The following is a 27,617-nucleotide window of genomic DNA, read 5'->3' as shown; positions in this document are numbered from 1 at the left end:
CAGCCCCAGGCGGAGGCGGCGGAGCGCAGACGGCTCAGGTGTGTCTGCGGGAGCCAGAGCGCTTTCTCCCGCCGCCGCCGCCGCCGCCGCGCACCGAGCTCGAGCCATGCTGCCCGCCGCCGTCCGCAGATGGCTGCATAGACCCAAGGTGAGGAAGGGGGCTCCGAGAAGGGGTTCTTTCCAGCCCGGGACGGGCTCCCCGAAGGGCTCGCTCTCGGTTTCTTATTCGCTGTCTCTGGGCTAGGCCCGGTGAGGGCTCCTTTCTCTCTTCTCGGCATGATTCGCGCCTCGGTCTTCGCTCCCCGCGTCCCGTCCGCGATCCACCTCGCTTTTCGCTCTAAGGCTCTGAAAGGAATTCTTCGTTTTAATTCGGACATCTCGGGAGCTGCTTCTCTTTCGCGGCAGTCAGCGATCCTGATCGCGCGGAGGCTGCCAATCAGGGTCGAGGATTACAGCTGAGTTAGCCTCCAACTTCTTAAAACGTCCCTCTCCCAGCTGCCTTCACAATCCGGGTGGTAAAAGGGTGGCAAGAATGAGCCCCCCCCCTTTCCAATGCCCGCTTGGGGGGTGAGAGTTTCAATCCGTGGTAGTGATTCGCCGAGTATAGGAGCCTTTGATGTTGTAGGCTAGCTCTTCGGGAATGACATAAGTGTACACAGGTGTGTCTGTGTACGCCTTTGTATTTGTTTCTTCATTCGTCTACCGCCACTTTGTCCTCTCTTAAGACCTTAGAGGTGTGGAAACCTTGCTCCCTTCAGTGGCTGTTGTCTCTTGGCAGTCAAGAGCTCTTTGGTGCGGGGTGGCTTCTTTCTCGACTTTCCTAGAATCCCAGTCTTGCAAGAGGGGATCTCCGATATCATGTAGTCCAACCCCTTCCTTCTCAAGCAGGAAAATCCAGTTCAATAGCATCCTTCATTCAGCCTCTGCAAGTTAAACACCTCATAAGGGAAAGCCCACCACCTTCTAAGGCAGCCTGTTCTGCTAGAGAACTGCTCATACCATCAAGCACTTCTTCCTAATGTTTAGTTGAGAAATCCCTTTCCTTGTAACTTGAACCCATTGCTTTGGGTTCAAGCAACAAATCAAATTTGCTCCACTTGTGTGTCAGCCCTTCAAATAGTTCACCTTCTTCTGTAGATGGCATGCTGTTTCTAAGCTCCAGGGTAAGCATGTGGGTTTGTGATGTTCTACTTTTTTTTCCTGTCTGTCACCTTCTGCCAGTAGTGGCACTAGTGGCAGCAAAAAGGGTCTCTCTACTGGTTAGGTTTGTTCTGGAGTTTTCATCCAGGTCTGTGACTACCATAATGGAGACATACATTTCATATGGGTAAAGAAAAGGGTGTATGTGACAGATCAAGGTACAGTATGTATTGCTGAGAACACTCATCTCCTGCCTTACTAACACATTTAAAAAGCTGCTCAAAACAGCCAGCAACAGGAAAGATTAAAGCCAAAACAGACCAATAAGTGCAGTGAATAACCAGCCGTGTGGTAACTGATAGCAGGTTTTAGGAGTCAGCCAAAGCCTATGCTAAAATGAAAGTATTTTAGTCTCACTTTATTTTAGTCCATGGGGGAGGGGGCTTGTAGGCCAGACCTTGTGGCCAAACGCAGCTGCCCCACACCACTTGTTTAGGAGAGGGAGATTGGGCCAGTTGTGGATGGAACTGAGAGCCTGAAGTTTGTGTGTAAATAGGTGTTGTGCCATCACTTCTTTGCAAGGGTGAAACTGAAGTTTGTGGGTGGATGCAACTGGCTCTACAGGGATCAGTGTCATCTATTGGCTGGCAGGGGGTTGACTTCCTGCTGACTTGTTTATGACTCATATTTCACTCAGTCAAGTATATACCAAGGTGTAATTAGTAAACAGAACTGGAGTTGCTAGCTCTAGTCTAGGGAATAAACCTAAGGTTTATGTTGTGTGCTAGATAGCTGAAATTGCTGGTTGACACTAAACTTACTGTGCTGGATGAGCTTTAATTTTCTAAACCACCTTGTATTCTAGGAAGGAAAAAGTCACTGTTTCTCCATCAATATTTTAGGGGCAGAGCTAAAAAAACCACTTTATGATTGAGAGAGTTATTATTTTATGTAAGTGAAACAATAATTGGGAATAGGAGCAAAGGGATTGCAGCCTACAATTTGCTGATAAAAGTAAAAATGTGTTGTGGAATTCTCTGCCTCATAACTTGTTTGAGGCCTAAAGCAGAGCAGCATTCAAATGGATTTTGACAGTTATGTGTGAGACTAGATTACTTGGAGCTGGGATAATAAAATGCCAGCAGATTTGGGGAATAGGTGTGAAGGCTACTTTGGGAATTAATCCACCCTCTAATGTGGGGTTGAAGTGACTGGCATGTTTCAGGGAGAGAGGAAGAGACCATTTTATATATATAATTTTTTGACACTTAAAGTCAGAGATTCCATACTAAGTTAGGTAGGTGAAAGGACTATCTGATCCATTCGTCATACTCTATGAACAGTAGTGTGTTGTAAATCGCTTTGAGGCTTTATTACAGTCAAGTGGGATATAAATATTGTGAAATAAATAAATGTTGCAACAATGGTGACGTACAAAGGATATAGTGCATATGGGTTCAAATCTAAGCATTGAGAAGAGAAAACCTGTAGGTCTTGCTTTTAGTACAAGGTGCTTAGTTTCCTCTTACGCTACTAATATGAAGCTGATTTTAAGGCCTTGCTGTTCAATTGCTGGAGCTGAGATTGAAGGATACATTTATTTTTAAAAAGCCATTTTGCCCTGTACACCCTTACCTGGGAGTAAGTCCCATTGAATTCAGTGGGACTTCTGAGTAGATATGCATAGAATTATGCTGTGAATGTTCCTCAACTTGGGGGAAAAACCACACACATTTCACACACAAAAACTAGTCTTCATACTGAATTCTTAGTTTTCTATATGCAGGGATTTTTATTTTTGGTGAGGAACATTCAATTATGATGTGTTCCAGTGCAGATGCATGTTAACACATTGGTAAGAACTAAGCCATAGTTAAAACAAACAAACACAAACAAACAAACATTTTTGTGATCCAACTGCTCATGTATGAAAAAACTGATTATCTGGATTTTTTTTGAAAGAGAACATTCCTGTGGCTGGCAAGACTCATACATCCAGTAGCTATGAACTCTTGAAAATCCAGTTCTTGTTTTTTATTGTTGGCTGTTTATCCAGAAGGAACCAAAATTAGCAGTTAGCTGCTTACCAGTGACAGTAGTTGCTCTTGAATCCTATTATTGCTTTTCTGTTCCTTTTCAGATATTTCATAATCACATTAGGTAACTTTTTATTATTGGCCAACTTTTTTTCCCTAAACAGCAATGAATCACCCCCTCTTGCTTGCCCTTATCCACATTCTCAAGAGTGAATGAAAAATATATCATAAAGAACTGATGAAAAGGCAGATCGGTATAAAGTCTTTGTGTGTGTGGTCATTTGCTGACTTCATTGTGGCATTACAGAGAAGCTTCAGTTTACCTGCTTGTCAGCTGTGGGAGAGCCAAGATATCTCTGATTCTCTCATGGTGGGGTCATTTTTATTTGTTCAACTCTGCGGACAGTGAATGTGAAGGCCACAGGCCAGTTTATTCAACATCTGTTACGTACGTCTATCCTTGACCAATCTGTCTTAATAGAATTTAGGGAATGGCATATTGCTGGCATTTTGAAAAGGAGTGTTTCCTTGCATTAATTTGCCACGTTGCAAAACGGGGTGTGTGAGGGGGAATAACAAGTGGGGCATAATTGTCGCTTGTGTTGTGAGTGACAGTTGAACTCCCCTGGTTCGAAAGATAAAAGCTTGCATCTTGTTGATCCTTGTGCAGCTCTGTAGTTCAGGGATAGGCAACATTTTTGGTCCTGAACAGCCACATGCAGTTGCTGGGGGAATGGGGGGGGGGCTGAATGCCAGTGGGGGTGACTAGAGCCAGCCATGCCTGCTCTAATTCAAACAGGAGCCATGGGCTGCCCACCTGTGCTTTTAAGAGAGCAGTTCCAATAGCCTACCTGGGTGTGCCATGATAGCTAGCCAAGTACAGTACACAACTGCAGAACTGTTGTTGAAAACTAACTCTGCATTTAAGCATCCCTGGAGAGAGAGCCCAGGTGGCTCACCATGGCCCATTGCATGCTAAAGCAAAATGCACTTCTAGTATAGGAGCCCCAGAAGGAGCAGATGACTCAAACATGCTATCAACAATGTAAATAAATACAGAACTTTATTTTAGGGTGGCCTAAAAAGCAATGTCTACTTTTGTAGCCACTTGGATTTGGTTGTTGAAAGCAGATAGCTCAGTTGGACGCGGGTGGTGCTGTGGGTTAAACCAGAGAGCCTAGGGCTCGCCGATCAGAAGGTCAGCGGTTCGAATCCCCGCAATGGGGTGAGCTCCCGTTGGTTGGTCCCAGCTCCTGCCAACCTTGCAGTCCGAAAGCACGAAGTGCAAGTAGATAAATAGGTACCGCTCCAGCGGGAAGGTAAACGGCATTTCCATGCGCTGCTCTGGTTTGCCAGAAGTGGCTTAGTCATGCTGGCCACATGACCCGGAAGCTGTACGCTGGCTCCCTTGGCCAATAAAGCGAGATGAGCGCCGCAACCCCAGAGTCGTCCACGACTGGACCTAATGGTCAGGGGTCCCTTTACCTTTACCTTAGCAGTTAGCTCATTCCATAGAGCATGAAATTCTTAATCCTTGGGCACCTTTCAACTCTACAATTCTATGTGTTGGATTTCTTGCCCTTATATTGTAGAAGAAGCCCAGTCAGTTATATACTCAGAATATTCGTTATTTGCTAAGGTTTCCTTGTATTAACTTGCCACATTGCTGCAATTCTGTAACGCTACTTACGTGGGAGCAAGTCCTGTTGAACATAAAGAGACTTCTGAATCTGCATACAATCAGTCTGTAATTACTTTTTAAAAAGAAGGTTTTATTAAAGCTTTTTTTGGAAAAAGAATGGAAAAAGTGTGGAAGGAATTTATTTGAAAAAAAATAGGACGGAAAATCGTGGCAAATACAACAGGAAATGGGATCGGAAGATATGGAGCTGGGTGTGAATTAATGAATACATAATAAGTAAACAACTATGGAATATTATTTTAACATAGGATCACAGCGGAGTGAATCAGGCTGTAATTAGTGTAGTCTAAAGACGTCCTCACTAATGATTTTTATGCTGCATTTGTTATGTCTTTTAAAATTAACTGAAAACTGGACCCTGAACTGATGATTCTTCAAGGAACACTATCTTTTGATAGGGATTTCCTCCTTAAAGCTGTCAGCCACCTTTATTGGTTAGCCACAAATTCTTTCTTGCCTCACATCACATAACTTTTTGCTTCTCCTCGATTTCACACAGAAGGTCCCAGGTTCAATCCCTGGTGTTTCCACATTGGGCTGGAACATACCTGTCAACTTTCTCCTTTTTTTAAGGGAAATTCCCTTATTCCGAATAGCATTCCTCGCAAGAAAAGGGGAAAGTTGACAGCTATGCGCTGAAAATGCCTCCCGCCTGAAACCTTGGAGAACCAATCAGTGTAGACAACACTGAGCTACATGGACAGATGGTCTGACTTAATACAAGGCAACTTCCTATGTAGTTTTAAGTCAAATGTCTTAAGCATACATCTCTCTCTCTCTTTTAATAGTGGATCAACACCACTTTCTGCTATCCTGACTGCATACTCTGTGGGTTGCACAGATCTTGTGGATCCAATTGCCTGTCTGTTACTAGTCAGTATGATGGTGCATCACAATGTCCTGTTTACAGGGTCCCACAAGTATTTGCTTTGTTCATTAGCCAGACATTACTTGTGGCCACCGCAAGGCCTTTTCTAAATCTTGTGCTCATACAAAACACTTTAAGGAGAGGTATAAGGGGGTGTTATCTCACAGCAAGTTGGTTTCCAGAGCAGGTTGAAGTAGAGTTAAGATTCGTGATGCTTCTGCCTACTCCAAAGCCGAACATGATGAAACCAGAGAACCACCTCCAGCCCTCTCAAGTTTTCTGCCCATACCAGAGGACTTGAGGGCAGAGAGTAGAGGAAAGGTTTTGTGTTGAAACCACTGTTGAGTGTGTTGATCTTGTGACTGTGATGAGCTGCAGCTAGACAGGTCAGTGGTCAGAGAAGGTTCTCTCTGTTCCAAAGCTCAGTGCAACATAAGAGATGGCGTCAGAGTCCAATGCTATTTACAGAGAACTTGGGGGAGGGAGTTTGGGTGTTGTGGAGCATCATTACCCAGAAGCTTGCAGCTTCACTTCTAGGTTGGAGTTATAAGTCTGTTCCAAAGAGAGACAACATTTCATTAGCTTGGGCTTCAGTAAAAACCCCGGGAGCCAATATCTTCCAGATGTTCTAGCAAGGCCATTTAACTAGGTATCATTTTACAATTAAACCTGTAATATCAGCAAAAGGTTAAAATAGGGTTTGTTTAACAAGAACCTTTCCCTGCAAAACATTTATCTGATCTTTTTGCTCTTTGAAATCATTTGGCTCCCTTGATTGCTTTTTCATTGGATTGGCACTGGGCTAAATAATTACGTTATAGTAATCCTTGCCCTTCCTCTTGTCCTCTTCAAACATTGACATGAGTGTCTCTTGGCTTTTCTCCAGTATTTCAAGATTTGGTAATAATTATCTGTAGGTGTTGTCCGAACAGACTACAGTACTTGGATACAACTTATTTTGAATAAAACAAGCCTGTATATTTATGTCTAGTATAAATCCATCAGGAAGAGAAAACAGGTTGTCATTGTGATGTTTGCATGGGAGCAAGATTACTCACATATTGCTAAGCACGTGTCCCTTCACATTAGTTTTTAAGTCTTCCGCCATGTCTTCTAGTAACGTGCTTTGTGTTTGCTAACACAATATGGCCCAGTTGCTACTGTGGAATAAACATATAATTTATAATGCAATCCTAACCATGTCTATTTAGAAGTGAGTCCTATTGAATTTGGGGTGTGTGTTGGATTTTCACCCTAATTACTCTGGTAATGAGTTGCATGTGGTACTGCTGTTATCCATGTACTTATGAGTCTTGCTGATCTATAGGTATGTAGGAACTGCTTTACACGGTGACTCAGACCATTGGTTCTCTGGCCCAGGATTGTCTACACCAGGGCTGACTAAACTGTGGCCTTACAGATGTTGTTGGATCTACTTGCCACCAGCTCCAGCCAGCATGGCCAGTGGTTAGGGGTAATAAGAGTTGTAGACAAACAACATTGGGAGGGCCATAGGATTAGCCCCACCCTGCACATGGCCTACGTACTGACTGGCAACAGCTTCCCAAGGTTTCAAGCACAGGTCTTTCTCAACCCTGACTGGAGATGCCAGAGATTGGAATCTGGGACTTTTTGTATGCAGAGTATGTGCTATACCAGTGAGCCATATTGGCATATGATACAATTTTCAGCATTTTGCATATTACATAAGGTTTGACGCATTATCTCCTTCCCATAGTTTTCCTTTGTTGATGAACTCAAGTAATTAATTCTTGTTACTCGGAACCTGCTGATTACGCGTTTGAATTCTGTCTCTTGGTGGTTCAGAATTGGAGGTGGTGAGAGAAAGAGATGATTAATGCTGCTGGGTTTTTTCCAAGTTTTCATAGTCTGGACAACCAACTTTCCTTGTGCCATGCCCTCATCCATTTCTGTGACTGGCACAGGAAGTAGGACGATGTATGAAGAAGAGATTCTCTGGGTGACTGGGAAGAGACTGTGCTGGCTAAAATTGATGGTCTGGTTGTACAGGTCATTGCGAGTCCAGTGCTTGGCGAAACAGGCTATGGGTGTGTCTATCCTGCGCTTGAGATGAGCTCCAACTAGAGGGATTGGTGGTCAAAGAGAGAAGCAGAGCTGACCACCAGACAGTAGTAATCTCTGGAGAAGTCCTAAACTGCTGCATTGTTCTGTGGCTTACATTTTGATGGTAAGAAGGCAGTGGATTTGGAGTAAGTGTTGGCCAGGAGAGATCCAGAAAGATCAGGGGAGGGGAAGAAATCCTCTTTATTTGCCTTTCTTATTTACTTATTCATGCACTTTAAATATGCTCTCCAACCCTCCACAGTTTCATAGAGGGACTCACAGTAAAAGTAATAGTTTCAACATATTGTTACGTTAAAAATGAGCAAACAACAAATAAATCAAAATAACTGAGCTGGGAAGAAACAGGCTATTAGTACAAGCATCTAAAAGACCTGTATAAATAGCAATATTTCCATGTGGTGCCAGCATGACATCACCTGTTCACCTGATGCCAGTCAAACGTCCATGGGGAGGGAATCCCAAAACTGGAGCACCACAAACACCAAAGGAACCCTTTATTGGGTCACCATCCAGAAAAGTGCCTCAGCGGTCCTTGAAGAACACTGCTGTATAGCAGGGATGAGGATTTGCTTTCAGCCTAGGGGCCACTTTACCTCTGGGGTGACTTCTGGCTGCAGTGAATGAGGCCAAACCCACATGACATTCCCCAATCACATGCACAAGGGCTCACCTCTCTCAGTATGAAAACCCAGCAAGCTGTCAGCAGTAGGATCCTGCAGCCATGCCTCCTCTTCTCTGCTCCTCAGCTGTATTCCACAGACCAGATCAGCAGCTGGGAAGAGAGTTCACAAGGAGCAGAGGTTGAAACCTAGCGCACGCATCACCCTCATCCCCCCTGTGCTGCTCATCCATGCAGCCAGAAGCAGCGGAGGGAGTGGGAAAAACAGGACTATAGGGAGCAAGGTGTCTTCCCGTCCTCCTCCTCCTGGTATAGGTCACCCATCAGGGTCACCAAAGCACTTTCCTTTCCAAAACCAGACTGGAAACCAAACTGTAATTAATCTGGAAAACTGAGGTCATCCAAGAGTGTTTGGGGTTGCATAACAACCACCTACTCGTGTGTATGTGACCAGCTTAATCGTCAAGAGTTCAGAGAGGCCTTTTCAGAAGCAACCGCCACCTCTCACAAAGAGGCGCTTCCCCTGAACCCAGCCAGTCAGCCCACTCCTGCCTGATGTAATGAGGTAGAGGAGGGGCAAGAATTGAACAAACTGCAGGTAGAGCAAGTCCCTCCAAGCACCTGAATTGACAGTGCTCAGAACATAGTCATGGGCACTGTGGTCAACGCAGCATCTAAGTTGATGCCAATCAGAGGTATTTTAATAATGCTTTGCAAACAAGTCTTTGCAGGCCTCCAAAGGTTTTCAACATATGCATTGCTGGCCTGGCTGGATGCCACCCACCACCCAGAGAAGCTCAGCTGGGCAGTATTGTGAAGGTGTCATGCCTCTTGGGGCATGGCAGCGGCTTCTGCCTTCCGTTGCTCCTCAAGGCCCAGAAAATTATTCCTTCCAATGACAGAGACAGTGGTTTTTGGAGCTCAGTTTTTGATCATCAAAACTTTGCAACTTTTGAGGAACTGAGGCACCAAGTGAGCTAATGAGAGGCCTAGCTAGGGTTTCAGGAAGAAAAATCTGTGTAAGAATCCTAACGGGAGCCCAGTCAGGGCTGGCTCATGTCTCCCCCACCCGCTTCAGAACATGCTGTTTCTTTGGTACTTGGTGTAAACTGCTATGCCTCAGCTGCTTCACCAGCAAATTATGGCTTGACGGGTGGAGGCAACTGACGGTGTGATTGGTAGAGGTGCAGCATAGCGATGTTTGTGCTCCCGAGATTAACGTCTTCTTTGTGAGAGCTTCCTGCCCTCCCAGCATACCTGAGAGAGGTGTGTGTATATGACTTCATTCCACAAGGTTGTGCACATCCTGAGATGGCTGCATGATTGCATCTTGTGTTAACTCTGCACAAAAGCAACTGCACAGAGTCAGCTGTTTGGGAGCAATCCCACGTCACACCTGTTTATGAGAATCTCTGACCCAGCTTGAAGTTGGTTTCTTATGGCCTTTAACAACAACAACAACAACAACAACAACAACAGATTGGAGACAGAAAAGGAAATTCGTGGTCAACAAGTCTGCTAATATACCCATGTGGCAACTTCTGAAGGCCTTTCAGAGAAAAAAGAACTTTTTAAAAATCCAGTGGTTTTAATGATATTTCTAGAACAGCCTTTCCCGACTAGAGTCCCTCCAAGATGTTTGGGAAGACAAGTCCTATTAGCCCTAGCTAGCATGGTGAATGGTAAGGAATGGTGGCAATTCTGAAGGATACCATACTGAGGAATGCCTTCATCCATTGTCAGTTGTACAACATTGCACTGTGGGGCAGAAGATAGCTTTTCTGTGGTGGGCATGCAACAGCTAGTGTTTCACTATTGGTTTTGCACGGGGGGGCGGGGCTGGAGGAAAGTTGCATACAACTTGCAAGAAAGTTTAATTATTATTTTTTAAATTAATATTTTCAGCGGGTGTGGGGAACCTATCGCCCTCCAGCTGTTGCTGAACTGCCACTACCATCATCCCTGGCTATCAAGCCTTCTTGACAAGGCTGAATGGGAGCGTCTTCTGGAGGTCCAAAGGTCTTCCCCACCCCCTGATTTGCAGGATTTTTATACCACCCATCAACGCTAAGTTCTCTTTGTGGTTTACAATACTCCAAACCCATAAAATATAACAATGTAATATGAACATAAAATCAGAAATAGCATCCAAATAAAACCAGCAACAAGGTCTAGAAAGTGCTCAACCATGTTTTAAAAACTGAAAAGCGGGGGGGGGGGGGGGGAAGAGAGAAGAGAAGGTCCTTACTTGGTGTTTAAAAGACAACATGTTAGGTACCAGGCATAATTCTCTAGCCAAGGAGTTACTGCAGAAAAGGTTCTGTTGTTAAATGCCACTGAACTGGCCTTGTACTCTAAGGATGTGAGCTTTATTCTTTTAACAGTTGCTGGCCGAGACCCTCTTTCCATGTGCCCACATAACTCCTTCATGAGCAGAGGAGTAGGTTGGCTGGCCTGTTGGCTGTGATTGCCTGGTTCTGGTGATATGCTTGCACCGAGTGGGAAACAGCCTGTCCGCTAGAGATTCTGACAGATAATCTACTCCTACAGTCCTTTGGTCCCCCCCCCCATCCTAGCTTTTGTGTCCTGGCACGGCTTTTGTTCCCACTGTGGGAGAAGATCCTTACAGAGGACTCCGTCACTTGGTAATCCATGAGCCCAGCTCTGTATATGTATAGGTGTGTGCTGCCTCATTTACAGAGCAGAAAATCTAACCACAGCATCATGCCAGTTTCTGACTGGCAATAAATGGTCTGGGCTTGGCATTCTGTCTTCTCCTTGATCAGTCTGAAGGCTTGAACTGGGTTCAGTTCATGAACTAGTTTCTGTATATGCTTAAAGGGTGGCAGTTCCAGAGTAGTTGGGTTAGTCAAAAGCAGCCAAGTGGCAGTGCTGTGGCACTTCTCTAAATCAGCGGTTCCCAGTTGATAATCTGCAGATCCCAGGGGGTCCGCACAACTCACGCAGGGGATCCGTGGCACTATTCACATAATAAAAACTACTATAGAGATATCAACATTTTCACAAGTAGAGGGTTCACAGCTCGACTTTTGAAAAACAGGGGGTCTGCAGTACTTAGCTAATTGGGAACTACTGCTCTAGATGACTTATCTATTTTTATTTATTTATGTGTCATATTTATAAGCCTGAGGATCCCAATACATAAACTGAAAGCCAACATTAGAAAATAATATTAGAACAGGCCAATGTATTTTCTATAGGAATATAACAGCAGCAGCAATAAGCAATTGATCCACCGTACCTCACCCTTCCCCGAAGGTTCATTTGTGGCATGGACTTGCTCAGGCAAGAGCCTCTGTCATTATATGCCGGAAGTAGATGGAGAAAGATGCTTGCTCATGACTTGAGGGGCTTTGGGAGCCAGTGCTTCCGGAAACCTTTCCAAACTCTGTCATTATCCTGTTTGTCACAAAGGTGGAGATCATGAGCCTTTGAATGTGACCCGTTAGTAATCCTCCCACTCAGTGGAGCCAGGGGTGGACAGTTAGGACAGCCTGCACAGTGATTCAGTCACAGAATGGGGATTTTTTTTTATTTCAGAAAATGGCAACCATAATGATCGGGGTGGGGGGTGGGGGGTGGAGCAACTCCTTAAGAGGAAAGGTTGCCACATTTGGGTTAGAGAAAAGCTGAGAGAGAGAGATAACATAATAAAAGCTTATAAATTTGCACATGGCATGGAGCTAGAACAGCCATAAAAGTACTTATACACTCAATGCATAATTAAAAAATGGCATTTACTCTGACAGAAGGTGTTGATGGCCACCAACCTGGATGGCTGGACAAATTCATGGAGGACAAGGCTGTCAAGGGCTACTAGCCACGATGGCTATGCTCTGCCTCCCTAGCCAGAATGAGTAATGCGTCTGAAGACCAGTTGCTGGAAACCGCAGGAGGGAAGAGTGCTTTTGTCCTTGGATCCTGATTGCATCTTTCCCACAGGCATCTGGCTGGCCAGTGTGGGAACAGGATACTGGACTAGCTGGGCCACTGGCTGATCCAGCAGGATCTTCTGATGTTCTTATGAGTTGAAAGGGAGCTTTGAAATCAAGTAGTCCAGCCCCTGGACTACTTGCAGCTGAAGGGTGCAGCTGAAGCATCCCTGTCCAGCCTCTGCTGAAAGGCCTTTAGCCAAAGTCTCCCTCTCCCTTTCCAAATTGTCAAAAAGGGGAAGGCAAATGCAGAGGCACTTCTGTTTAGCACAAGTTGCTTGTATCTAGCAGCTTCAAAGCAATAGCTTGAGACTTCTGGCTTGGTCCCAAGGTTAATTTACTCAAATGTGCTGACTAGGCTGCATTGAGTGGGGATAATGTTGGGCATGTTACTGTTGCCTTTGCCGGTTTCTATTTGGCAGAGTATGCAATTGCGTGGCATTGATCTGAAGGACAGTCCTGCAAATAAGTTTCCTGGACTTCAGTAATTAGCCTACACAGATTTCCACTCTGCCTAGCTTAGCCATCCGCATGCTGTCTGAAAGAACATAAGGGACTGAGAAGCTTCAGCACCCCCGATGGAATCACAGTTTCATCAGAAGAAGTCAAGACAGGTGATCCCATTTAAAATTGGTTTGGGTTTATAGTACAGACACACCTTGTTTGTTCCAAAGTCATCTGGTGCTTTCTTCCCACTGAAAGGAGCAGGTCTATGCCATGTTACTGTCAGAGTCCCAGGGTTAAAAACAGCTTGAGAGGAGGATACAGAGAGTCCCATTGCAAAGGACCAGTGGACCATGTTGTGGACTTAGGGCTCATCCACAATTAACTTTTGCCCTGTTTTTTCCAGACGCAGGTCCATGTCTAAGCATGGTGGTGGTGGTGGTTGCCCCATAGCTTTCCCCGCTCTTTAGTGCCCAATCAGAACATCTGTCAATCTGGGTTTTCTGCTGATTGCCATTTGCTCAAATATAGCTTTAAAGAGCAGGTTTCTGTAGATAAAGATCCAGAGGGGGTGGGGGGAAAGGGTGCTCATATACAGAGTTTTAAAGCGTGGACCATGCCTGGAAAGAGCAGAGGAAAGGTAAGTGTGGATAAGCCCTAAGGCTGCAGTCCTAACCTGGGAGTAAACCATATTGAATTCAGTAGGAATTACCTATGAATAGACAGTTACAATTGTGGGAACCCTGTGAACTCTCCTTGGTTTTTCTTGTCTTGCCCTCACCCTCCCATCTTCTAGATACCATTTTCCTCATTTATTATTTGCCACAATTGGGCTTAGAATCCACCTGTCAGGAACTGGCATCTTAAGCCTGGAGGGTCATTCCTCTTCCATAAGATATATCACTGTTCCCAAAAACAAATAGCACAGAACAGGCCTGGGGTGTGTGCCTTAGCGCTTTGGTGAACTGGAAGGCCCTTTGTTTGTTTGTTTTTATTCTTGACCTAAATCCTTGCTATTTGGCTGGATACAACAATTCAGGTGCTGCCTTTTGTGCCCAAACTCTGCAAAAGATGTTACTTAATGGCATATGGTTGTATGTATGTAATGACTGGATGCAAAGTTGCTTCCTCCCAGGTGCCTGAAATGTGATTCTGCTGGTGTCTAGGAACTTGAAATAGGTGGCTTCACGTAACACAACATATAATTAACTTATGGAACATGCCGCCACAAGGTGTGGTGGTGGCTGCAGGCTTAGATGGATTTAAAGCGGATTAGGTAAATGTGTGGAGGACAAGTTTATAAATGGGTGTTAACTATGACTGGTAAGTTAAACCAGAGGCACTATGCCTGGGCTTCTCAGAAGCGTCTGTTGAAAACTGGCAGGCTACTGGGTGATGGGCCCTTGGTCTCATCTAGCATCACTCTTTTTAGTTCATATCTTTCTACTGATCTAAATCTTGTAGAGAATAGGGACTTAACCCTTGCCATGTCTTCTGCCAATAGATACTCATCTTGAAAATCTTCATGTATTTATTTCCTTAGAGCTATTCAAAGCCGTTTCTGAAAGGGATCACAGGAAGTTGCATCAAAGCCAAGGCCTAATTTTCATACACAGAAGATGTAGTAGACGTAAACCTGTTTCTGGACTGTACCATTTCGGAATGCAGGTAGCACCTCACATGACTGAACGTTCCTCCATTGCAAAAAAAAATATCTTGCATTTACTGTTTATTTAAAACGTACATCAGGGGTAAAGCTAGACTAAACCCAGAGTGGTTGTAGCAACCCAGTCAGATGGCAGGGGTATCATCATCGTCATCATCATCATCATCATGTAGTTTTCTGCAGAGGGAACTCTCCCCCTCCCCCACTTGCAGTCTGAAATGGTATCGTTCAGAAACCAGTTTACTACCTCAACTTCTATTCATGAGTACCAGCATTGCCTCATAGGGATGAGCTGTGAATAAACCATGCTTTCTTATCTCTATTCAGCGCTCTGATCCGAGGTTACTGTCACAGTTTTTCTATGCCGATGAGCGAGTGACCCAAGTGGTGACGGAGATCAACTGTCTGGATGTAGAGACAGATCCTCAGCAATACCTGGTTCTATTAAATCAGCTGCACCTTAGTCAGGTAAGGCATTCTCTTTAAGGGCCAAACTAGAACATGATGATCAGAAGGAGAGGGAGGGTGGCACTTCAAAGGACAGCATTGGTAGGTGGCAGTAGCTGACACACAGACACACACACACACAGACACACTTCTAGCTGTTTGCTTGGGGAAACTCCATGACCAAAAGCAACCTTGGCACACAACTCAAAATAAGAGATTTCCAATGGGGAAGTGCGTCGAGGGATTTTGCTTCCCCTTCCTACTCATCTCACTTTAAATCACATTCAGAAATGTGCACATATACTCCAGTTAGGAGATGGCAAGACACACATTGGTCTCATTGCACCCTCCTTTGGAGATTCTTTCCAAAGTACATGGTCTACAGTCCCTGGCTGCTTCAGTGGAGCAGTGTGAATGGCATGCCTCTGATTGGCAAGGATCAAGATGGAGATTATACACTGCAATCTTCCAGAGTGTAGTGCTCCCTCAGTGCTTGTGTGCATTTGATGTTGGCTATTGTTGTTGTTGTTGTTTTTTAAAGGAAAATTATTTCCTCCTCCTATTTTAAGAGTAAGTTTCCTGTGGCAGGAAAAAAACAACGTGGGATACTCTTGGAATATGGGGCAGCTGCAGTCTAAGGTCTCCCTCTCCCCCAATTTTCACCTCCTCCCATCAACACAGAATACAGAACAGTGTGTTTTCTCTTGCTAAATCCTCGCCGCTGAGTTCCATTTCTGGCTGAGATGTTTGGCAATGGAAATGCCAAAATCTACCCTGGCCCATCGGTAATTTTCTGGGAAGACCTGGCTTCCTGCCTTATCAGTTCATTTGGTGTCTCGAGAATGTCCTTGTGTTGAAGGTAACAACCGCTCTACCCATTCTCCTAGACCGAACTGCTGTCCATCATAGAGCGAATTATGGATGAGTGTATCCCCAAGGAGCGTCATGGCCGTGACTATGTCATCAAATTCCCCGAAGACCTCCTCGTGGACAATCTCCGGAACCACATGCTGTTTGCTGCTGAGGTGAGCTGTGCGGGAGGGATACCTGGCTGTTTTTGTGGCCTACTGGATGTGATCTTATGCAATCACTGAGCTGTAGAGTTGGACGGGACCATGGGGGCCATGTAGTCCAACCCTATGCAATGCAGGAATCCTGCCCCTAGCCTTCTATGGGTAGGCTCAACCAACCAACCTTCTGGTTAACAGCCAGACCCACTGTGACACCTAATTTGGCGGACTGGAACATTCAACCACTCTTTGTATGTTCTGTTCTTGAGTACAGCTCCATTTTAGGCTACAAACATGAACACCTTGAATAGGGGAAACTCCTAACCCCTTGTGCATCTAGTGTCATCATCTTCTCCTTTTCCTCTTTCATTACTCACAGCCTGGATACCTTTAGCTGTGATTTCTCTGGCTCACCTGAGTAGATGATTGCTGAGCGCTTGGGAATTTTGCTTGCTTCGTTGGGATGTAATGTGGTTTCGTTCCTGGAGTTAGGCTTTGGCAGTTGCTCACCCCAGCCCTGAAATAGCTTGTGTGATATGGTGGGGAGAGGCGGTCAAAGGACAACGGAGTGTTTCTGAGCTGTCACTATTTCTTCCCTCCAGTGTTTGATGGCACGCACCTACATTGATGTGGACGAAGCAGATGGGATACGGCTGCGACCTCTGGCCAAGGATCTGCTGTGCAGCTTGGAGTTGGTGCGGACGGTACTCCGGGAACAAAGCCTGAACCAACCTGGACCCTATTCAGAGCCTATCCGCAGGGCATTGATTCGTTTTGACATGCTCTTTGCTGAGTTTGAGCTGAGGTGGGTGCTGAGCAGACCTGCTTCTCAGAGGCATCTGATTGGCAGCTGTATAACTAGATAGGTCTTCAGGCTGATCCAGTAGGTTCCTTACACTCTATTTGTTTCTTTATAAAAAAATTTTATATACCACTCTATCATGCAAAGGTTCAAGGCAGTGTACAATAATATTGATACATAATAAAAACTCATCAAAAAGTTAAAATCAGAGTGCATCAACTGACCGTTATGGAAATATGCATTCTTAATTGTCTGGAATAAGAGTTTTCAGCAGGCATTTAAAGGTTGAAACAGAAGGTGCTGGCAAGGCATTCCACAGGACTAGGCAGATCGCACTAAAGTCTCTCTTTTGTGTCGATGTCAAATGTGTGTCACCAACGTGGGGGAACAACCAGCAACACTGCTGCAGGTGATCTCAGTGATCAGGTTGGGATATAAGGGTTTAGGTGGTCCCAAATGTGCCCTGGACCTAAGTTGTTTGGGGATTTGTGAGTTATCACAAGGACCTTAAGCTTGTTTCATTAGTAGATGGGCCGCCAGTGCAGATGTTTCAACAATGGTGTTCATGTTATGTGTACATGTTTCGCTTTAAGGAATTGGGCATGTCCATAGGCTGACCTTTTTAGGCAATGCAGTAGGCAAAGCTAAGGAGCAGAAAGTGGTTCAGTGTGGGCAGAAGAGGAGGAAACTTCTAACAGCTGCTTTTTAAATATGAAAATGAAAAGATGCTAAAAAACAACCTAGCCAGAACCAATAAAAGTAGTGATTGGGCAGCAAGGCGAATCTCTGGAAAGGGCCACTGCAAGTTTATGTTGCCAAATTGTGAGTTGCAAAGGGAGACCAGAAAATTAGGGCTATGTCTTGGGCTTGTATGCAAGGTAGGTGCTGGGAGTGGTGGCTAAGCTGGGTGTCAAAGCTTGTTTCTCTTTTCCAGTTACGTGTCATCTTTAGTCTCGGTGAAGTCGCCCGAAGATATCTATAGGCAGCAGGAGATTGTTGTGCTCTTCTGTGAAACTGTGGCTAGGTGAGGATTTTGACAGGATCTCCCCAGCACTCTGCGGCTTGGAAAAATCCTTGGGCAAGCACTATCTACCTCTCCAGTTGAATGAACATTCTTCTTATTTTATTGTTTTTATTTTATTTGTTTACATGCATTTATAAACTACTTGATGTTTTTTTAATTTCTTGGAAACATACAACATAAAATACAAACAGTATCATTTTTTTAAAATACAATCATTATCCAGAACCAACAAAGCAGTAGAATAAAGACATGTTTAAAAAAACAAGAGATTAAAAGTATAATAAGCAGGGTCTTGTTTTATGGATCAGAGAAAACCTGGGCACAAAGATGGGTCTTTACAAAACCTTATGACGCAAACCAGCCAATTCTCCTTTTTGATGTGGGAAGCTTGGCTCAAGTGAGGTCTAGGATAATTATCTACTTGGACTAGGGATTTTGACTTCTGCCCACGCCTTCCTTCCTCATTTCCTGCCCCTTCTCTCCCGCACTCATCTAGAGCTCTGAAACTTGGCTACTTGACTCAGGAGACGATTGATGGGTATGAACCGCAGCTGATGTTCACCATTCCCCGCCTGGCCATTATCAGGTATGTGGTTTTACCTGTCATCTTTTGGTTGAGTATAGAGCCCGGTAGCTCATAAACTCGAGACATGTGGAATGTCCAATCTGGCAATTATAGCTGTCAAAGCTGGCAAGACAGGTGGGCATTCTTAACAGAAGAAACTGGGGCAAAGTCACATTTGTCTAAAAGGAGGTATTTCATTTTACTTCTTCCTTCATGGTACATAAATCAGCTACACATCTATAAGTTCCTCGGCTCTTGCCAATCTTCTGGGCAGCAGGAAGGCGTGCAATGTCATCTTGGCAGTCCAAACATGTGCCTCTCCCCGTCTCTCATGTGTGTCTGCATGGTGGTGGCGAGGATGTGATGCACCACCAAATGAGTCCCAGAGGCCCCCAAAAGTTGCCCACCACTGCTCTGGATCATGCAGTTGGGAAGATTGCTTGCTTGTGCTGTATTTAAAACTTCCGGACTGTCCCTCTCTCCAAATGGCCATCCTCCCTGCCTATTCTCGGTGTGTATGACTACTTTATAGCTGGGATGACTTTCCCAAAGCCAGCTGTTGCTCCTTTAGATCCTGATTGGGGCAGCTACTGCCTGAGGTACCAGCACACAGTTATTTGCAAGTGGCCCTTTGCCACCAGCTTTTGTCTAGTCAATTTCCACTCGTGGTGGTTCTTCAAAGTACGGTACCATGTCCCCATCTCAGCAGTAAGTGGCTGTGCTACTTTTGAGTTTCCCCTTCAGCGTGGGTAACACACTGAAAGCTCCTTGGGAAACATAGCTGCTAGTAGGAATTTAGAGAGTGGTGGGCACAAAATATAGGCAGAGCAGTGGCATTGGAGCTGAATAATGCACATAACCGAAGAAGTAATTTAAAGTTAGGGAAATTTTGCTATCTCGGAAAAGAAATTAAAAGAGGAAACTTGGACAAGGTTTACTAAAGTGTCCCAGCTTTCATTTTGAGAATTCTCTGCCCAAATGATACTGTATGAGGAATGAGCAATTCCCATTAATCTTTCCCCATTATTATTTTGAAAGTTCTCGCATTTTGGAAAAAAAAAACACACACCTCCAATAATAATTAATGTACAGTATTAGGAAAAACATACATAGCAGCAGTAGATCAGGAAATCTAATCTTACCTGTTTTGTTTTATTTCTTTGCCCCGTACACAGTGGTCTTCTGATCTACCCAGATGGACCCCTCAATTTGGAGCGGAGGCCTGAGGAAATATCCAGAGTCTTCAGCCCGTTTTATGTCTTGCTTAGAAAAATCAGGTGAGTGACTATAAAAGCAGCTGTTGTACAGGAACTCAACTGGAACGTCACCAGGTTAAGAAGAGTCTGGATCTTTGTTGGAGGGGTTTGTGTTAAGAACCCAGGCTACGTGTTCAGCAAAATCACCTGACTGTGGTGCTTTAGTGCAGTCATGGGAAGGGCTAATATAGCTCATTTGAAAAATGCAATCCCTGCCACCCTGCAGTCTGAAGCTGCGCAATCCTGGAAGTATTCTACCGCATGACTTTGCTGATGTTTGATCAACCCTCAGTTAAATAGAAATTATTGTATAGTCTTTCTCCTGCAAGCAGACATGCAGTTAACAGAGAATGAAGCAAGATATTCTGTATACATGATCAGAGTTTGTGTGCGTGCTGGGGGAGAGATGCAGCGGCAGGTTGCCTCATCAGGGGGTACAAATTATATGCATTTGCACATGGTGTGTCAGGCATGAGCTCCTTTTTGCGAGCTTGGTTTCCACATTGCACTGAAGCCCTGCCATAACAAGAGTAGGTCTGACCTTCCTTCCAGGGTACTACATGAGAGCTGGGTTATGTAGTCTGTTCCTCTAGGGCAGGGGTGGCCAACTCCCAAGAGACTGCGATCTACTCAAAGAGTTAAAAACTGGCGGTGATCTACCCCCTTTTGGGGGGTTCAGGTCAAAGTTGTTGAGCTTTTTTCTTTTTTTAGGGAGGAGAAAAGCCCCATTTTTTAGGGTGCAGGGAAAATATTGAGCTTTTTTAGGGGGGCAAAGTTGTTGAGCTTCTTTGGGGCAAGCCAGTGATCTACCAGTGATCTACCACAGATGTCCAGTGATCTACCAGTAGATCACGATCTACCTGTTGGACGTGCCTGCTCTAGGGCAATTCCAGTGTCTTGTTTTCCTAGATGCCTCCTTTATGAGCCTTCTCCCTTATAGGGATTTGCTGCGTGTGTTGTCCAAGGAAGAACTTTACATGTTGGAGAAGCGTGTACTGAATGAGAGCACTACAGATTCACAGCCCTTCAAGGATATAGATTCTCCTGACTTCCGAGGTGCTGCGACACCACGTGGCTTTTCGGCTGTCCCAAGGTATGACCAAGAACCGCTTCTCTTCACCCACCCACCAAAATGTTGGAATCTGAGGTTGTGTGCTGATTTCATTGGGCCCATTGTCCGTGTGGAAAAGATTAATTGCTCTGTTCCCCTTTACTGCGCACCAGATCATGATTGTGCACCACCGCCCTGGATCACAATTTAGGTGTGGTGTGGGGAGACTGATACAATGACAATAATATTTTTCGAAAGAGGAGGGTTAAAGTGATTGAGCTGATTCCTAGAGAGAGAGACATACCATAGAGAAGGAAATGCTAGAACACTGTTGTGTATTAATTAAGACGTTCTGTCAGCCGGGTGGAGTAATGTCATTTGTCAGTTTAAGGGTACAAGTACAATCCACAGCCTGATTGGGTCCCGCCGGAAAGTTAGAATATTATTGGTTCCCGCTTAAATGTATCTATCCTCTCTGTACCACTGTGCCTTAAATAGAGCTTCCCCTGCCCCCGTTCCCCAGTCTTGTCTTGTCTTGTCGGTTACCTTACAATAAAAGAGCTGTTCATGAGGAAGTGTCACTGGAATTATTGTTCCATGAACCCAAGACACAACAAACACAATCTAGAAAATGGCTAGAGCAATCCAAACAGAATAGCAGTGCGATAGGCCATCTACACTACAGTGGTACCTCGGGTTACGTACCTGATCCGTTCCAGGGTGCCATTCGCACCCCAAAAAGTATGCAACCCGAGCGTCCATTTTGCACAGGACGCTTCTGCGCATGCGCAGAACGCTCTGCATGTGTGCGGCGATCTTTTCTTCCGGGTTTGCAGAGTACGCAACCCGAAGCGTTCGCAACCCGAGGTATGACTGTATACACCTGAGGAAATTTTGTAGCTTTTCTGCTGAGTTAAAATAAAGTTGGATTTCTGGTGTTTTTTTAAAACTCTCGGGTAAACGAAGCTAAACAGGGAAAGCATAAGAAGGGTTTGTTTTGTTGACAGTGTCATGTAAGTGCTCTGTAAAAGTGAACAAACAAGGCATGGCTCTTCCACAGTAAATCCTTAATGTGGAAGCCACTAAGTGTTATCCATGACAGCATCAAGACCATGGAAAGGGTTCATCAGTACTTCTGCAGGAATCATGAGCGCTTGTAGCTTTTGAGCAGAGTGTGGACAGCATGAGAGGTAAAGGAGTACAGTAATTGAAACTTTGCAGCTAGGTGGCAGTACAGTCGTACCTTGGTTCTCGAACACGAAGGCTGCAAACCCGGAAGTAAGTGTTCCGGTTTGATAACATTTTTTGGAAGCCGAACGTCCGCCGCAGCTCTCGATTGAGTGCAGGAAGCTCCTGCAGCCAATCAGAAGCTGCGCCTTGGTTTTCGAACGTTTTCGGAGAGAACCATGGTAGTTGACAAACCCTGTCTGAGCACTGCCCTTTTCAGTGTTTGAGGAGTCAGTGGCTCTTGTCTCTTGGAAATGGAAAGAAGGGGTGCATAAATCTTAGCTTGCCCAAAGCTCATGTGGGAACATTTACTGTATATTTTGCTTACCCTTTCCTTGGCATTTGCTTGCCTGGCATTCATATATATATAGGGCAGATGATGCCTTTGGGTTGTTGTTGTTTTTTATGGGGGGGGGAGAAGGGAGAACTTTGAAAGAGAGTAACCCCTTAATACACATTCTAATGCTGCTTGTTCTCTTCTTAACAGGCAGCGTGGGCAGGGGTCTGGTAGCACCAAGGCAGGAGTGATCACACAAGCTCCACAGACGGCTCGTTGGGCAGAACTGCGAGCCCGTTATACCACTACAGAGGACATGATCCACACACTGTTTGTCTGCATCTCTGGTGAGTACCCTGTTTTTGCTGGATAAGGGAGGTCTCCATCATCCAATATCCCATAATGCAGCTGGGGCATTGGCTGGCAGGTGTGTGGTTGTCAGCAGAAGGGAGGTGTTTGTTTTTTAAAAAATAAAAAAGCAGATGAGCCTCTGTAGATTCCCTGATTTGGACAAACTGGACAAGTGAACAGGTGTTCCTTATGTTTGGAATGTATTCCTATCATATGAAAAAACTGGAGAGTTTTCTGCTGGTCAAGATTTTGGAAAGGAGCAGATATGTCCAAGTGGAAGGATGGCGTACCTGATCATACCTCCAAACAAGCTGATAAGCTTCTTGTTGCCCTGTTGGGGAAGAGATCCTGGCAGGAAGCGGTTGGTTTTCTAGAATTAGATGAGCTTTTAGGGGGAGCAGGGCTTGAGATAAAAGTCCCTACCAATACTGCTTATGCTACATGCAAAATGTCTCGGTAAAGCATCCCTTCAAAAATCCACAACTGACAAGAGACTCTTTGCTTTTCCTGCACAGTTCCTCTTCAACGCTCCCCCTTTAACATGCCCACATTTCCTTGGAAGCCAGCAGTGGAGGCCCATACTCCCATCTGTTCTGAACAGAGGAGAGGTGCAAAGATCTTCTCTGCCCGAGCAGTAGCTAATGTTAAGTGCCTTCCTCCCCTAACATTGATAGGATGGCTGATGGAGGGGCTTGCCCACACCACTTTGAACTCCTGCCTCTCCCGATCAATTAGCTGTGGCAGCTATTTTGCGGCATGCCCCTCCACTCACAACAGCCATTTTGTGACCGCTACTCATGGCACTTCCTCAAAATTCCAAATGTACCGCCTAGCACACAAAAGGTTGGCGACTCCTTTGTTAAGCATCACAGTAACTACAAGCAGTAATATCCTGATCTGGATATGATGGCAAGTTAGAACAAGTTGTTCCACATGCCATTAAAAATAGCTCAGAAGATGGCAGCTATTGCCTTATTACATGATTAGGGAATAGCATCCATTTTAATAAAATATATATTCGTTGGGGCAAGTACTTAAATTTTGCATGACTCAGCTGAAAGTGCTTCACACACACATTAGCCAGGAAGCCCAAGAACTTGTATGTAAAGCAGGCAAGTATTGCCCTCATGTCGCCTAAGGATTTTGAACTGTAAGTTTTGGTTCTGCTCAGATACTGCATGAGCTCTCTTGCCTAGCCTTAATCCTGAAGGTTTAGCACCTAAATTGAGAATTAGTCTCTTCAGCAGGAATAGTATCCCGTTGGTTCAGAACTGAGATGGAAAGAATTGCTTGGTTAGAAGCTGTTGACTACTGTTTCCCTCCAAGGAAGGACTTTTGTGTTAGTTGGCTAAAATCTACATGTTTATCTCTTGCCCTTGTGTCATTGTGCAACGGATATTACTCAAATTGCTGTGTTGTGTTTGGGTAGGAGTGGCAGACCAGCTCCAGACCAACTTTGCAAGTGATCTGCGTGCCATCCTGAAGACTGTATTTAAAATTGTGACATCCCGGGCAGAGGAACAGGAGGTGACAGACACTGGCCGTGAGTGACACTCCTTGACTCGTGCATGGTTCCATAGCGTTTCCTTAGTTTGCATGTGCAGCAGCTAGGTATGGCAAGGACATGTAATGCTGCTCTACTAAAAGTGCTGGCCGGTCATGTTAGTGACACATACTGAGTCATTTATACTGCCATGCAGCCTTCCCCAACCTAAGGTTTTCCAAATTAGTATGACTAATGGTCGCAGATGGGAATTGTATTCCAAAACTTATTGGACTGGCAGGCACCAGATTGGGGCTGGCTGTTTGTAATACTTAAATCAATCATACATAAATTTCAAGGACTCTGGGGCTGTTTCATTATTTTCTAATTATTTATCTCAACATACATATCTTTCTCTGCTAAAATCAGGCTTACAAAAAAAAAATCACAGAATTCACAAACAAAATAAAAGCAAAATAATAACAGCAGCAAAAGCAGCCTAGTGGAAACCATATCAGCAACCCAAAGAAAATCTTCATCAGAGGCCACACTGGGGGAGATTGCCTACCATAATCAAGAGAACACTCTTGAGGGTTTGTGGGCAGAGGCGACCAAATGAATGTCTGTTGAGAAGTAATTTCATTTTCGGCACCACAACTGAAAAGAATATCTTACCTTGTGCTAATTACTTGTTGGCTAATGGACCTCAGAATGAGAGCAGGGCTCCTTTAGCTACGTGTTGGTACTGTGTGATAGTCCCTGGAACTGAGTTTGTTAATGACACCCTTGCTCCAAGCCCAATAAAACATTCTCCTTGCTCAAAGGATTGCTGCTAATTGCAGCATGACTTTGCTCAATCCAGGTTCCTGCCCCTTCGTCTTTCAGTTGTGCATTAGACTAGTGAGCATGGGGATGCATATTGAGGTGAAGAACATGGAGTACTTTTTAGTTCTTCTTTTAAGCATAGAAAACACACACTCCAAGCACCACATTGTGGCTGGTGCTTAGTCATCATCATCCCTCTTTCTCCCTCCCCCTTTAAAACAAAGTTGGGTATGTCTGATTATGTGTCTCCCTCGTAACATGTAGTTGGACCCCTTTTTAAGGATAATGAATGGAACATTTCTGGGAACATACAGCTGAGGTGTCTATGCCAGTGGTATCTTTGCCCTGGCACAGATGTATTTCCCTTGAGCAGTAGCAACTTGCATGCTTATAGCTTTTCTTTTTTCCTTTTCAGAGGTGGAGGTCCATGTGCTACCAACAGCTTCTCACCTGGCAGACTGTGCTCTCTGCTCCAGAAGCCGGGGAGGCACTGGGAGAGAAGGTGAGAGCCCAGAATGTGAAACAGGCCTCTTCCTGAGCATCTCTATTGTCCCGGGGAATTCGGTCTGAGCTTCTCTCTCACACTCTGCCAAGCCTTCAAGAAAGGTTGATCCCATGTTAAAGGATCTGTTATGCACAGGCAGGGACCCTGGGCTGGCCTTGCTGACAAAAGGAATTTTGCTCTTTGGTTTGCAGTAAGCAAAAGATCCTGCACAGTCCCTCTCTTGCCTTACATTTCAGGGGCTGTGTTGACCAAACCGTGCCCCGCTCTAGAGCCCCATGGCTTTTCCTGAGGCTTTGTGCCTGGGCAGATGACTTGTGACTCCTCGTGAACTACTTTCTGCTTTGTCACTGAATAAACATATATCTCTCTGTAATCGGAGTTCTCTTAACACATTTTAGCTGGGGGAAGTTTTATGGCTCTGACGGACTTTAGAAGACACGTGGGCCATGTCCCCAACCGCCCTTCTGTTCTTTTCCAGATGCCTTAGCACCACCAGACTGGGTGCCAGACAGCACTTGCAGCCACTGCATGGCTTGCCGTGTGCCTTTCACCTTTCTTCGCCGACGGCACCACTGCCGAAGTTGTGGCAAGGTAGGTGATGGGGCTAAATAAGGACCTCCTGGGACTTTCATTCTAGTGGAAGCAGCAGCTGCCAAAGCACCAGGCAGACCATGCCTGTGAACACTTTAACAATAGCGTATCTTGTCATGGGCCTGGGCCAGGGCTTGGTGTCCTCCATATCTTTTGGGCTGCAACCTCATAAGCCCCAGCCAGCATGGCCCAGTGGTCAGGAATGAGGGAAGTTGCAGTTCAAAGCATATAGGGGGGTCCCTGGTTGGGCAAGACTGGCTTACATTCTCCCCTGGAAAGATGCATTAAAAAAATATTGTAAGGGTTGTGCCTGAAAGGATGGCCTCTCCAGATGGGAGGGATGGGGAGAGGTTGCAGTAATTGAACTAGCCTGCAATCTAAGTCCCTGTTGGGACCTCTACTGGGTCAGTCATGTTTTTGATTGTTTGTTGGCCAAAGGATTAGGGCAACCGCATCTCTTCCATGTGAAGTGGGGCTTGCAGTACCACGTGGCCCTCGGCTCTGTTTGATGCACAATCTTATTTCCTCCCTAGATCTTCTGCTCTCGCTGCTCGTCACACTTGGCGCCTCTGCCCCACTTCAAGCAGCTGAAACCAGTCCGCATTTGTACACACTGCTACACCACCCACTTGCCTTCCACTAGCAAAAATACCAGTTGATTGGAGCTGCCTCAAACACCTTCTGTGCCTGTGGAAACACCAAAGACTTGGGAGGCAACAGCCTGTGCCGTCAGCAAAGGACTGTGGGAACAACCACACTTGTCTCATTAGGATGCTCCTGGGAACTTTCCAAAGGCCTTGGTGGTCAGGGCAAGAGATGGGAACGCCAGGCTTTTATAGCTGGGGATTGATTCTTTGCTGTTTAATATAAATAACTCCCAGTGGGATTCCCTGGGTTGGAGCTAGAGCTTGCTGTAGAAGATGTTTCAGCAAACTCTTGGAAATGACAGTAAAAGCATCTTTCCCCCATTACTCTTTCCTTGGATAGAGTAAATTGTGGCCCACGTAGGGATTGCCTGGTGCTGGTTGCCTGGCTTTTGGGAGAGCCCCATGATAGTCGTCGGTCCTGTGGATTTATTTTTGACAAATCTCTGAGGTTGCATTACTAGATTTGGGTGTATGTGCAATAAGGGCTTTGTGGAGCCTTTCACTGGAACTGAAAGGCAGGATCTCTAGTCCAACAGCAACCTTGTGGAGGATAGCCATGACATTTTGCCCACCAGCTTCTGATACAGCTAAGGGCTTCAACAATCTTCATATGCAATGTATTTTCTTGTAAAACTCTCCTGCCACACTGTTGTGTGGAAGATGGAAGATGCCTTTGAAGCTTCTCCAGGAGATTTATAGCTCTTTTTTGAAACCAGGCAGAGCTGGTTCTTCTCCTGAATACTTGAATAAATGCTATCTGTTACTGTTGCCAATTTGTCTTCTCTGGGTTAAAAAATAAACGCTTTTGCTGAATTTAGCTGTTGGATGTTGAGAGGCAGAATCTGCTGCTAAACTTCTTTCCCCAGGAAAATACAAATACAAACTCTAAAGCTTCCTGCTGTGTTTGTGTGTGGGGTTCCCCCCCCCTTCAGCTCACACTCCTGCCACCCCCACTTCTCTGTGCAGGTTTGATTAGCTGCATCACCTGCCTTCCAGCAACAGATAACCTCTTTGATATAAAT

General features: G+C 45.1%; 1 protein-coding gene across 1 annotated transcript; it reads left to right on the top strand.

Annotated features, from left to right (window-relative positions):
* ZFYVE28 (zinc finger FYVE-type containing 28) lies at positions 1 to 27,410 on the top strand. The gene is made up of 13 exons (XM_033140457.1): positions 1 to 148; positions 14,862 to 15,002; positions 15,869 to 16,006; positions 16,594 to 16,796; positions 17,728 to 17,817; positions 18,314 to 18,403; positions 19,558 to 19,659; positions 20,579 to 20,731; positions 22,404 to 22,540; positions 23,974 to 24,087; positions 25,268 to 25,354; positions 25,836 to 25,948; positions 26,482 to 27,410. Exons 1-13 carry the CDS (start codon positions 107 to 109, stop codon positions 26,605 to 26,607), a joined length of 1,536 nt encoding a protein of 511 aa, XP_032996348.1. The 5' UTR covers positions 1 to 106; the 3' UTR covers positions 26,608 to 27,410.
* The last annotated feature ends 207 nt before the right edge of the window (positions 27,411 to 27,617 follow it).

The sequence above is a fragment of the Lacerta agilis genome, chromosome 2 (genome assembly GCF_009819535.1).
Source record: "Lacerta agilis isolate rLacAgi1 chromosome 2, rLacAgi1.pri, whole genome shotgun sequence".
Lineage (NCBI taxonomy): Eukaryota > Metazoa > Chordata > Lepidosauria > Squamata > Lacertidae > Lacerta > Lacerta agilis.
Note: the sequence above shows the minus strand (reverse complement) of the source record. Positions and strands in the feature narration are given on the sequence as shown.